Source organism: Dendrobium catenatum, unplaced genomic scaffold (assembly GCF_001605985.2).
Source record: "Dendrobium catenatum unplaced genomic scaffold, ASM160598v2 fragScaff_scaffold_1089, whole genome shotgun sequence".
Lineage (NCBI taxonomy): Eukaryota > Viridiplantae > Streptophyta > Magnoliopsida > Asparagales > Orchidaceae > Dendrobium > Dendrobium catenatum.
In genome coordinates, this window is record NW_021319551.1 from 245,038 (window position 1) to 259,393 (window position 14,356).

Consider the following 14,356-nt stretch of genomic DNA (forward strand, 5'->3'; position numbering starts at 1 on the left):
AAACTTTCAGGCGTTTAGCTGGTAGGAAAATGCCCATTCATCTGATTCGGGCAAGGAAACTACTTAAAAAAGTGATAGGTCTCTGCCCAAGTAGCTGTTTCTGCCAATAAAAATTAAGATGCTGCAGAGTTGGGCCAATCTCAGTCATTGGCATGTAATGCTGGGCCACCATAGGAGATCATAGTTTGGAAGCAATACCATATTGCCATGCCTAGCTTCTTTTCAGAACCAAACGTAGTACAGGAAGAAACCTTACAGATTGATGAAGCAATTTTCTAAAAATATGATGCTTGCAGTGAAAGTAATAATAAGAAAACACTCATCAAAGCACGTGGCTCATCTTAGTCTGCTGGTTAGGAGTTTTGACTCTCAATAAAAAAAATCTTGGGTTCGAAAATCACGTATGTGATGTTTGTGTGATTTTGTCTTAATTGGCCTTTATGTACAACAACAAGCCTTTGTCCCACTACGTGGGGTTAGCTACCTGAATTCTTTTTCTCCATTGTGTTATATTAAAAATCAAATTCTCGTTTAAATCTAATAAAAAAAAAGATCAATTGGCCTTAATATCGACAACAAAAAAAGGCCGATTGCTGTTGTGCCGTTCTTTAAATTTTTTTTTTGGACATTTAGGCAAATTAAGACAAACTCATACTCACAACGCAAAAACAAAGACTCAAATCAAATACCTCTTAATTGGTAGCCTAAACTCTCAACCAAAATGCCAAGATGAGCTGAGTCCGTTCTTTAATTCAGATCATCAAGTGGTGGCTCCAGCTCTCTCAATATAGAATCTCAAGGCACTGAAAAGAAGTGGTGAGTTTGGTTTAAAATGGAATGGGGAAGCGCATTTAATTGCATTACTTAATTGATTCCCTTTCTTCTTCTAACAACAAAGACTACCTACTAAGACATTACATTCATAAGAGCACAATACCTAAACAGCAAAGATAGGACACAGTTGGAACTAGCTGTGTGTCCCCGCACCTCTCACAAATGATCTTCGCCACCAAACCTGGAAGGCTTTGCTCAGATTAGGGCACTCGCTCCCCTGTGAGCCAAAAAACTGGAACCACTCAACAAAGAGGGTATGCTGTTGCTTCAGAGGAAGAGTGAGGATAACCTGGCCCAGACCTTCCTCCAACATCCTCATGTCAAGCCCCTTCGGACACCTTTGTATCCATCCAAAGTCCAGCAGCAATGGCCTGAACCATTTGCGAAGAACGGAGTGCCGAACATCCGCACGGCACTGAATATTTCCTCTTCCCATTGCCATGAACACACTTGCCGAGATCCTGCTTAGCTCATACCTTATCATTGAGGAAGTCCTTTCATGAAGCCTGACCAGCTCATCTTGGGCAGCCCACAAGTAGACAAAATCCACAGCCATCTGCTTGTCTATGAGAATGTCAAGCAACCAGTTGAGGTTTTCGACTTGTTTGGAGACTCGCTCAACTAGCGGCCTTTGATCTTTTGTCAACAATACTGGTTCAGCACGAAGAGAACTAGATGCTTCTTTAAAAAGTTCCATCAGTGAGTTTACACAGGTTCCGCATATGCCATACAGGCTATCCTTGTTAAGACCAGCAAGCTCTTTCGAATAAACTGAGCTCTTGGAGAAGAGACCATTCACTAAAGCCTGCAGCTCCTTCCTCGCATTACCATTAATACCATTGGTCACAGATCTTATCAGCTGCACAGCTAGTTCTTCAGAGCCACTTGAACCAACTGAGTGTAACCTTGCTAGAACTTCTTCAGTAACAGATGCATCAAAAGTGCATCTCGAGAATAGACTTTTCAACTTCTCCTCCTCATGCTCGCTCCATGGAACTGCTTCTAAGTATTTCAAGCAGGACCTGGTGCCTCTGTCAAACATGACTGAAGTTGATACCTGTAGCAAGGCTTTCTAGTTAAGGATACAAAAGAAAGCATTGGAAGGTTACAACTAATCGAAAAAGTAAATTTATTCAAGCTTGCAAGTTTTTTAAGGTAAGAACCATGGCATCAAACTGCGAGTTATGTCATGATTACACAACATTCTCTCTTGGATACTGAGAAGAGAAATGGATAAAGTGAAGTAATGTGGGGTTCGACTAATTAATAAAGGAAATTACTGAAAAGCAGATATCGAGGAAATTTCAGAAAGGAATTTTACAAGTACAGGTTATTTTCTTGCCCCTAATCCATGCATAACAAGGTGGCCGTCAGAATGATCAAATTAAGCAGAGATTGTTTTGAGCTCCAACAAGAACGTGCAGATAGAAGCCCAAACAATGAACTACCAAATCAAGAATAAGGGTTCGTTTGGAATGGTTGTAACTTTTTATAAAAATCGTTGTAAAGTTATTATACCAAAAAATTGATTTTTTTTAAAACGGTTGTAGAAAGCAACTTTCTAGCATAAAAAATTATTGAAAATAGTAAAAAAGCAATGTCAAAATAAAAACTGTTATTACAGTCTGAAAATCAACCAAGTATGACAAATGTTCTCTTATCAAGTAATGCATACTGTTTCAGCCAACTCCAGATAATGAAGTCAACTGACTTATAACTACATCATCTTGTACATATTAAGGTCCATTGGCAGTTTTTCTCCTAGCTCCAAAAGATCTGAATTTGGTTGAGCCTAACTTGTAAATACCCAGAATATATCAGTTGCAATATCAATTATATTTTAAGCTGAAAATGCAGAGAGTTGGAGGACCTGCGCTTCGACAAAAAAAATAAAAAATCCAAGAAAAAGTCAAAGTATAACAGAGATTTTGTTGGTGTACATGAACACATGAATTTACTAGTATACCACCCAAAAATTAAAAATAAAGAGTATAACACCCCATTTGATTAACTCTTAACAAAAATATTATCCTAATTAGTTGTTGTTAACCTCGAGAGATTAGTATGTTAACTCTTTAAAAACCATTATAAAAATGACCCACCCCACAAGTTCAGACGGATAAGGTATAATTCTCAAAGGTCAAATTCCACACATATCATAATAGAGCTGAATTGGGTAGGCCAACATAAGACTTCGGGCTAGAAACACAGCCTAATCGCAAAATTGACAAGCTCCACTAAATTTTGTTGCGTGGGTCCTGAGCTCATACCAAGAGACTGAAGTATAGGATTAATTATACCTTACAATGCAAAATTACTGTAATTAAAAGCTGATCGACATATTCAAAATCACTGATAGGTTAGGATAGCATTCCAGTAAGGTTAAAAATTAGTACCAGTATGGCATACAAATAAAAATCCCTTTTTAAAAAATAGTCAAAACCCATATTTTCAATAAAGTGCGAGCTGAATTTGCACATTTCAGCCATCATGAAACAGTGGTAGTTCAAGTGGAGGACTATCAACAGGAGCGTGTTCTCTCTAATGAACATCAAAATCCACAGCAGACGTTTATTATAGCCACCTTAATAATTCAAATCCACAAAAAAAGCTGCCCTGCATAGAGAATGCTAGCAGACATATAAATCATCCAATAAATTTGATCCGCCAATGTCAATAGGTTATAACCCAATAATCTTCACGCGGTTATAGTAACAAGACAGCGTGCAATGCAAATACAATGTTTAAGCTAAAGACAGTTGGAAAGCAGAAAGAAGGTAAAATGTAAGGCCATGGAGAAACAAATGCCTTAGTTAGCATCAATAGCAAAAAATTTAGTATGATTATATATAGTTCCTTAAGAATAACGTGGCTTAGAATTAGATGCAATTTATTACAGCTCAAAGGAAGCCTCTGGTACAAGGAAAGCAATAACAATGTTAACAAATAGTATTATTAAGTAAATAATCCTTTTCAAATACACAAAAATACGGCATTATGTATGATGGTGCAATGAGGCTCAAAATATGCTGCAGCAAGTTGTAACGGCAAGATGCTTATAGTAATAGCATAATAGCATTAAGTTTTTGGGCGGTAATAAAAGTAGAACTGAAAGAGGTCATAATGCATGTGAAATAAAGGAAGCATGTTGTCATCCAGAGTGATAGCAGCAGAATAATCAATACAACTGAAATCCCTCTAAGAAATTTAACTCAATCCTCCCAAATAGTTGGCATAAGATCAAATGATGATGATGACGATGATAACTCAAAAAACTAAGTGGAAAAAAAAAAGGATAGAGAAGCAAACATCATTGAAAAATGTTTATACTTTCATTGTTGAAAAAATCTGATTTAACAACCTTTCATAGTGCAATCATCATGACACTTGTCAGTTCATCCTATTTTTCAGTAGTCTGCATGTCCACTGTTTTTTAAGTTTAAAGAAGCAAGAATAGTTTTAGTAAATCCAAAAATGAACGAAGGGAATGGCATTCATGCAGCAAAATGACATCATTCATATTTTGTTTTGAAAAGATATCACATAGTTCCACCAAAACAAACAAAAGGAGTCCCACCCATTCTACAATCACATTAAGAGCCAAGTACAAGTGTGCATGTATCTTTACCTGCAATTGATGAAAATTTTCATCTAATAAAACCATAAGGGAATTTGATGTTGATTTATATGAACAAATATGTCATCTGCAGAATAAGGGAATAGTGCTTTATCTATGGGCCGATTCTAACACTAATCATCAACAATATTAAGCATACATCCCAACAATTGTCACCATCTTAATAATCAAGGACACCGAGTAGTAGCTCATGTAGCATTGCACGGTAAATTTGAACACGCAATGCCTAATAATATGTCTTTATTCTGAGTCCAACACTTCACTCATCCCTTAGGCTAATAGACAGCACTTTGAAAAAAATAAAGTTTTCCTTATCCTCCATGTAATATCAGAGCATCAACAGCATTGTTATTCTAACAAGTAACAGTCAAATTTGTTGACCTTCCTCCACCCCATTCTTCGTAAGTGCGATATGAGATGTTGATATAATTTTGCCAATAGTCCACTTATTTTATTTCCTAATCCTTTTACATTCGATTCTATGGACGCGTCTTATAAGCGCATCTTTTTTCCTCTGTCATAAATATCATACAAGAGAACACAATGCAAAGGAGAAAGGGACTACAACGGATCAATTAACCAGGCAAGCAGTCCTCCAGCACATGCATTGCTATTCTACAAGTTTTCTTATGCTGACAGGTCAAAACAGATTCTACTAAATAAATGTTGGGGTTTGCCTACACAATTGCTATCATGTATGCTTAAAATCAAATCATAGATATAATATTCCGTAAAGAAACTAATTTCCAACAAGTACTGAAAATCAAACTCACTTCAGTAACAACTTTGGTCCTCATCACACTACCCAAGAACCCTAAATTGCTAAAACATCAATGGAATCTTATTCCTGCAGTCAAAAACCTATAAAGCAAATATCAAATGTTCAAATGTCACGTAACTTACATCTAACAACAAGAAGCAGCAGTCTCACCTCGAGCACATCAATTGCTCGTGACACGCCCGCTTTCATGAGCCACTTCATCTCGTTCCTATCGTACATCATCTCGATTGTGTCCCTGAAAACGTCCAAATCCTCCACTCCATCGACCTCGATCTCCCAACAATCTTTGAGAGCATCGGACACCTTCCGGCGGGACCTCAAAACCATTCCAGCAAAATATGAGCTGTTAGCGCAGAGAACCTCGGAATCCATCTCCATCATCAGGCTCCTGCCGTCCCTGCCAGTCACCTTGAACCTTAAATCCAAGCCCTTCTCCCTGTCGCACGCACCGGAATCCACCTTCGCAGCGGAACTCGGGAGATCGCCGCCAGGAAGCGACGGGTAAGGGACCTCGTGCTCTTCAGTAGAAACGAAGGAACTGGCCTTTTCAGGAAGCTGGACGAGCGGCACATAGGAGTCGATGGGAGAGACCCGTCCAGGGGAAAGGATCCGGCGTGGATCGATGATGCCTAGGCCGAGCTTACTGCTCGGGGAAGGAGAACTGTGTAAGGAGTTAGTGCAGGAAGGGACCTTCGGTGCCGCCACAGTTGCCACCGCCGGCTGCTTATAAGGATTTCGAGCTGAATGGCGACAATCAGGGCTCTGGGGGGCGGCAGCGAAGGAGCAGCACCACGCGCCACGGAATCCGGAGCTTCTCCGGCCGGACGAAGCTGTGGACCGGCGGTTCCCGCCGGGATCCAGCATTGGAGAGGCCCGCAAGGCAGATAAGTGGGAGTCAATAAGAGAGATACGGTTTTAGGGTTAAGGTTGGAGCTTCACCCGACGCACATGGAGATGGAGATGGAGATGAAAGGTCAGCCTCGCTTCGTCTCTTTGCAGGCCGAGAGGGGTTGGATTCTTGCTTCGTCCTTAGTCCTCCGTTTCTCCTTTATTTGTTTGAAGGAATCTCCTAGGTGTCATCTGTGCTGTGTGCCTTTATCCAACTGTCCTAAGGGAAAATTATTCAGTGCGGAGTCGGGACGTTTTTTTTTTTTTTTTTTTGGGTTTTTTACAGTCATACCACTTTATAACACCTATTTTATATATTTAACATCTAAAACATAAATATTTCATATACACCACCCTAACACAATTTTAACCTCAAATATACCACTCCGTTCCTTATCTAGGTCACGACGTTATCACCCCGAAATCGCAAGCTCTTCCCTTCCTGTGCTCCGTTGCATCCGCTCCCTCCTGCTCGGTAGTTGGAAGCGATTCAGGGTGCGTTTGCAGAAGGAGTTTCTCTCGTGACGTCGGTTTGCATCGGTTTTCCATCTGCTCCGCTCCGTAGATTTTCTTTCTTGCGGCATTCATGCTTTTTCTATTCATTTTCGTTTTGGCTTTTTAGTTCTAGAAGAAAGCAAAATGGATATTTTGTTTTTGATTTTTTCATTTGATCTTAAATCGCTGAAGCAAGAAAAATGTATGAAGCAAAATGCATTTTTAGAGTTTACTATAAGCTTCAAATTAAGTATAATTTTTTTATTTCATATAAATTTAAATTTATTCATAGTTTATATTTCTTAATTATTTTAATTTCAACACTTTAAAAGGCATGAAATCGAACTTGCATTTAGTGTTTTGGTTTTTTTTGTAACTGAAATTATTTTGTGCTGAGTCCCCATGTAGAGTTTTCATACATTCAGTTTTGCAATCTTATGTATTACAATTAATCCTATATTTACTTTTTTGACTGCACAGAATAATTTTTTTTATTTGTAATTTTGCTTGTACAGTTTTTGTATAAGGCAGTGAAGTAGGCTATAAGCCCTTTATACATAGTTTGTACAAGCTCTTGTACACAGTGTGTATAATACCATTGAACTAAATATAATGTCACGACCCGACCCGAGACGAGACGGATCCCGCTCGTCCAGACGAACCATACAGCCAAACATGATTTTCTCTGCACAACCTGTACCGATCGTCCCGGACGATTCGACTTCGTCCGGACGAACCTGGAGCAAAAACTGATATTACATATAATGTGCGTGATAATGAGAAAAATGAAAATATCATTGATGATTTTAAAATTAACAAATATTGAATTAAATACAAAAGTTTATTTTGTTGAGTTATTAATGTGTTGTTTTATTTTATATTATATTGAAACTAATGTTAATAAATATGATGAGAAAAAAATATTTTACAAGCTTGTACAGTTTATGTATAAGAAAAATCTAGACTACTGTATAGTGTTTACAAGCTCTTGTACATATTGTATACAAGCTTCTTTTAGTAATGTAAACACTGTGTATAACCATGTACACATGTATTACTAAAAAAAAATATTTAATCTTTTAATGTTTTTGAGACAAATTAATAAATATTTTGAACTTTTATTATTATAGATGTATATCTCAAAGGTTAAATTTTATTACAGACCCTCAATATTTAGATCTATATGCGACACTTTGAAAGGGATATTACGCGATGAAGTGGAGGATGCTTTGAAGATGTTAAACATATTTCAATGTACAGAGTTCCCTTCATTTCAATAAAATATACCACTAACCTGCATGTTGCTGTCATATTTGGATGTGCTCAAACAAGTAATCATAATCAAAGGGTATGAGCTAAGATTTATAATGTATGAAGTGGATTTAATGACTGGGTTGTCAAACATGGTTGATTTGATATACTGGGAATCTGAGCTACTAACAAAATATACTTAAATAAAAATTAAAAATGAAATGAAGAATATTGACAAATGAAGCCCCTTCTATCATTATTGTAAATTTATACATCAAGCTTATATTGTCCAATTTGTTATTTCCCAATAATAACTATAGAACCCAAAGTATGGTCATTACTATTACCTAGAATGAAGATGAGTTCACTAGGTATAATAGGGCTATGTCAATTAGGAATTTCTTAATTGTTTAGTTTGATTGTATGGTGATGAAACATGCTGATGATGTCGCCATAGGATATATGAGTGGATTTATTCTTTCATTAATGGTGAGTACTATCTCTAATTAGATTTGTTAATGGTGGATTTTTTAGTGATTAATTTGTTCCTTTTTCTAGTAATATTTATTGATCATATACATATTTGACTTCTAGGACACATATCCTTTCTTGACCCTACATTGACTGACATAAAGCCCTGTTTCCTTCATTGGGGAAGCCACAATTTTTTTTTTCTATTATCGAGATCTTCGATATATTTAGTGATCTTAGTGATGACAAAGTTTAAATGATTCCTTATAATCTTATACCCTAAACCCTAAATACACACTATGTACAGGCATGTACACACTATGTATAAGGTTATCGTAAGCTTGTACAATATGGGTTGTACATATTAAATAAGCTTCTACACATTGTATAATGGTACACATGCTGTGTATAACCTTATACACATTATGTACATGATTACCACAATCTTATACAATATTATACAATATTGTATATAGTTTATTTCATTTTGTACACAGTGAGTATATCCTTGTACACACTGTGTACACGCTTATATTTTTTTTATAATCTCTACATTTACCAGATCATTTAAATCATTCAATATAATATATAAATCATTCTATGATGAATATTAAGTGCATAAAAGCTTTTACACAATATGTACAAGCTTTTACACACTATGTACTTGGCTACCACAATCTAGTACAACAGTGTGTAATCTTGTACAAAGTCTTTATAAAATTGTATAAAGTAGATAATATTGTACACATTGTTTAATAGGACTCACTTCTATGTAGATTTTGTATTCATTCCAATTTGTTACTAAGGAGGAAGCAGCATTGATTGTTAAAGTTTTTCCAACCCTACAATCCTTCCTAACTTATCCTACCTTTTAAACCCCACATATTGTCTCTTCTCTTGCGACCTATCTTTCTGACACCCTTGAGCAAGCCACATATGTTTTCCCTCAGGAGACTTATATCCCTCACTCTCCTATGCAAGCCCCATAATTCTCCCCTCATGAAACCCATATCCCTCACTCTCCTCAATAAACCTAATGATTTAAATCTTATATATTAAATTACCAGTAAAATCATGTGATTTTAATTGTATTGTGTAGGAAAAATATATTGAAGGCATAAAATTTCAAGTATCAAACAACGCCAAGATGTTATTATTAACATTTCTGGAGTGCCCAATATGAATATAGTGGCACCCAATCTCGGTTTGATAGTGTCGCGACGTCAGAGGAGTCAACACTGTAAAGCCCAATCTCTATCTACACAGTGTCACAACGTTGATTTTCAATGCCACTAAGCTGAGGGGAGTATCATGTGGATGCTACTGTGCTCAACCGTTAGTAGTGCCACAATGCTACAGTTATAACAAATCAAGATATTATATGCTAGCAAAGCTAGCAAAGCAACACGTCAATTCATTAAACAACAAGTCCATATTAGTAAGCACCGCAGAGGAGAAAATTCTCCAGTGCCGCGATGTTAGTTCATTTTATGGGCGCCACGGCTCAAATGTCTAAAGTGTCATGGTGTCAAAGTCTATTTTCTGTAATTTTCTATAAATATTTCATTTATAATATTAGTAAGGGAGTTCAGTCACTTAGTTAATTTCATTCTTGATAGTGCTTCTCTATAATTTCCTTAGGAGTGACAATTAAAGAAATTAAGGGAGCACTATATCCACTTAATAAGAGTATTTGTGGAGGCAATTATGTATGTTCAAGGAGGAGTGTAGAGGAGTTTATTAAACTCATATTGTCATATCTTTTGGTTTGTACTTTCTTTTTTATGCAATTAATAAAAATGAGTTTACTTCACTTATTTTTCATGTATGGTTAAATTCTCTAATTTTAGATTAATGGTGAAAATGAAATGTGGAGTACTAATGAATTTTCTTTATCAATAATTTAATAATTTTTTTAATATATCAAGTCTTTATTTAATGCACATAGTGGTCATATGTGTAGTTAATATCGAGTGTAATATGTAGCCTATGAATAAAAATAGGCACAACTAGGTATATTAGATTCGTATGATGCAAGCATAGGCATAGTATTTGACATATACCAAATTTATAAAGATAATTGTATTGATGATGTTTTAATAATACATACTTTACTTACTCTTCTAAGATTTTAAATGGGTGATAGACTATAGGAGTTTAAATGATATTGAGGTTGAAAGGCTTAATATGTCCTTTATCTTTTCATGCTCGACTGAGCACTAGGCAATGCATATGCTCTAAATAACATAAATATAAAAGAGAAGCTTTAGAAAATATATTGTATTTATATTCTAATAATTTAAAGCATTTTATCCAAATAGTATTTCATTTATTTTTTTAATTAAGTGATAGGATCTCCACAAAAGAAAAAATTATTGAGAAGGGTATTTATTGTAATTATAGTAAAAAATACTAGTATTTATAAGTAAATATTATTACTCATGAGATTTATACTCTACTCTAAAACATATAAAAAGTTTCACAATAAAAGTTTTACATATACAAAATTATCTGCATTTTTTGCTAACCAAAACAAATATTTAATAGAAGAATTCACAAAAATTGCATATTTTTAAAAATTGAGATAGACATAATGTGACTTACCTCGACACAAACAAGTTTTCCAACTAGGTTGATGGACTAAAATGGCCCGAAATTGACCAAAATCCGGTTTTGATTTTCTCTCCTCTCTTTCTTCCTAAATTTCCTTAATCTGTTCTCTGTTTGGGGGAAGTTTTACGTATACAAAATTATATGCATTTTTTGCTAACCAAAGCAAATATTTAATAGAAGAATTCACAAAAATTGCACATTTTTAAAAATTGAGATAGGCATAATGAGACTTACCTCGAGACAAACAAGTTTTCCAACTAGGTTGATGGACTAAAATGGCCCGAAATTGACCAAAATCCGGTTTTGATTTTCTCTCCTCTCTTTCTTCCTAAATTTCCTTAATCTGTTCTCTGTTTGGGGGAAAAAATGAAAAAATAAAGCTTTATCATATTAACCTTTTTGGACTTTTGGAGAACTAGAGAGATAAATATTAAATAAGGCTTTAATTGTTTTTTAGATTTTTGATATACATGTATATTCTAAGGCTTGTATTATATGATTTTTTTGGATGTTATCAATTACTTGAGCTTGTGAAGTCATTTTGGTGAGGAGGATCATGCCTACTACAAGTTATCATCGATACAACCTCATGGCATGCCTTCCAGGTTTTGTGAGTGGAGACTCTATCTACCACTAATCCTCTTGGAGATATTCTAAAGAGAGTCATGTGCGCTAACAACTTCCCATCAAAACTATCTTATGGGCATCTCTTCTATAATTTTTATTAAATATAATGTTATTTATAAAAGAAAATTTTAATTAATAATTTGAATATATATTTACTTGAAAAATGCATTTTTATCTCCAATAGAAACCAATATAAATTCTCTTTGAAATATTAACAAGTTCAACTTTTTTAAGTTCTTATAATTATAAAATCTTCTAATGTATTGGCACTCATATTAAATAATTTTAATATTTTTCTTGCTTTAACTCTTCCGGGCTCCTCTAATTTGAGGCTAATGATCTACAAAATCTAATAAATAATAGGTGAGATGTCCATAGTGAATGAAAAATATTTTATGTTGAATGTTCTCTTGTAGAAGTAATATTATTAAGACTAATCTCCATCATTTGAATTTTTTTAAATATTTTAGTCAATTTAGTTGTTTAAAATTTTGGGTCTCCATAAAAAAGTTAGCCCTATATGTGTTTAATAAGGTATTATTTATTGAATTTGGTGAGAAAATTATGTCTCATCCATTGACTGGTCCTAATTTTTTCATCGAGTAAACCGATTAGTATTTTATTATGAATTCTTCTATTTGCTTGAGGATTGTTCAAATTCGATTTAATGAATGCTCATGGTATCATTCTTTGGTATTTGTACTTATACCAAATAAATAAGATCAATGTAATGTGGATTATCAATTATTTCAATGAGTAGAATGGTTCGAGGCAAAAGCCTCCAAGAAAATGTATATCATAGTAACTCAAAATCCACTCCAAAGGTTTGATGTATTTTAGAAGAGAATCTTTGGAAGTACTCCTTAAGAGTCTCTCCCTTATTTTAAGAAATTTTAGAAAGATGGAAAGAGTCCTTGATGGTCTTCTAATAGGCAACAAGTTGCTAGCAAAAAGGTTTATCAGATTAATAACAATTTGAATTGTTGTAATAGAGAGAGTAGAACAAGGAGCAAGCTTGTTCATTAGAAGTTATGGAGAAGACTAGGTATAGGACTATAGTAAGAGCTTGTTGAATATGTATAATGATTCTATAATTGTCAATATGCAAAAAAGAGTCAAAATTCTTATCATATGAATCAATTGTTGGCAATTTAAACCCTAATGAAATATGATTTGAAGATGCTTGTAAGTTACAGTGAGAGATAAGTTAACTTTTTTTCCATCAAAGAAAACTTCTTGTTGATAAATTATCGCAACTCATATATTATAACATCATGAGAGGCATCAATAAGAACGTATAGAATAATAAGAGCATGATGGGTTAAACTGCCAGTATTTGAGTGAAGTTGATGTTGTGTTGGAGGGGGGGTTATAATGTTAGAAGGTACTGTGTAAGTGGTATCAAATAAATCAGCCTTAAAATCAATAAGGTGGGGATTTTTTTGGAGATATATCAACAATATTATGATACAACTTTTTTTCGATAAAATATATGATAAAATAGAAATAACATGAGGGTAATTTATGAAACATTTAACACTCTTCGATATATCTTTTATATTGGATTAATATTTGTCCTCTTTATACTGATATAGTTAAAATAATAAAATTGAAATATATGATTAAAATAAAATTTGTAGGATAAATAATAAATTTGATATAGAATAGTTATTTTATAATTAAAATATAAATATCTTCTATTTGTATTTTGTACTATATGTTTTTATTTTATTTTATTTTATTTTTTTACTTTATTTACAGCCACCTAACAAAAAATTATGTTAAGAGCTCATAAACCTTTTTTTTTCCCCTTAAATTCTGATATCTATCGAAATCAATAGTTTTGACATTTATAAACAACAATTTAATTATAAAAAAGTTTTAAATTTGTTTTACAATTAGTACAATATAATTTTTTTAAATTATTTATATATTACCCTTATTTTAAAATAAAATTTAAATTTTAAATGAATCAATTTTCTCTATTTTAAAATAATCTTTAATCTTCTAATTCACTAATGAGCTCACAAGTCAATTTTATCAAGCCATGAGTTCGAGCTCAATCCTAAGTTGAAGCTCATATATTATGCAAGCATAACCTCGAGCTCAACATGGCTCGGCTCGCAAAGTCATCGAGCTGCTTACTGAATTTAAACTATATTTAAAAATTAATTTTAAATTAGAATTGCTTAGTGTATTTAAAATTTTTAAACTATTTATATATACTCCCATTATTTTATTTGTATATTAAATGTAAAATAAATTAAAACTTTGCAAATTTTAATTTAAATTTAAGAATTCAAGCTCAACAATCAAGTCAAATTTGAACTTCCTAAATGAGCTCGAGCTCATTTTGATTAAGTAGATACTCGACTTGTCTCAACTCGTTTACACCCTTAATAATTAATGACCACCACATTTGTAAGTTGAATGGCATCAAATTGAGGAGAAATTATTGTGTATGCAATCCGAACGTGTTCGGATGTGCATACACACTGCTTATTTTGTTGCGTATTTTTTTATACATAATTTTTTCTACGTATTTTTTTACGTGTTTTTTGTGTATTTAGTGAGTATTATTTATTTGCTACTTATTTTGCCACGAAAAAATTATGTATCAAAAAATACGCAACAAAATAAATAGTGTATGCACATTCGAACACGTTCGGATTGCGTACACAATAATTTCTCGTAAAAGAGAGACTGATCAGTTTGACTTCTAACAACACATTGAAATATAGCCAACGAACGAAGGATTT

At 33.8% G+C, this 14,356-nt stretch overlaps 1 protein-coding gene across 1 annotated transcript; it reads right to left on the reverse strand.

The window, feature by feature from the left end:
- Positions 1-778: 778 nt before the first annotated feature.
- On the reverse strand, positions 779-6,327 carry LOC110098303 (BTB/POZ domain-containing protein At2g13690). The gene is made up of 2 exons (XM_020825085.2): positions 5,403-6,327; positions 779-1,891 (listed from the first exon to the last, which is right to left on the reverse strand). The coding sequence occupies exons 1-2, from the start codon at positions 6,114-6,116 to the stop codon at positions 968-970; spliced, it is 1,638 nt and encodes a 545-aa protein (XP_020680744.1). The 5' UTR covers positions 6,117-6,327; the 3' UTR covers positions 779-967.
- Between the last annotated feature and the right edge of the window lie 8,029 nt (positions 6,328-14,356).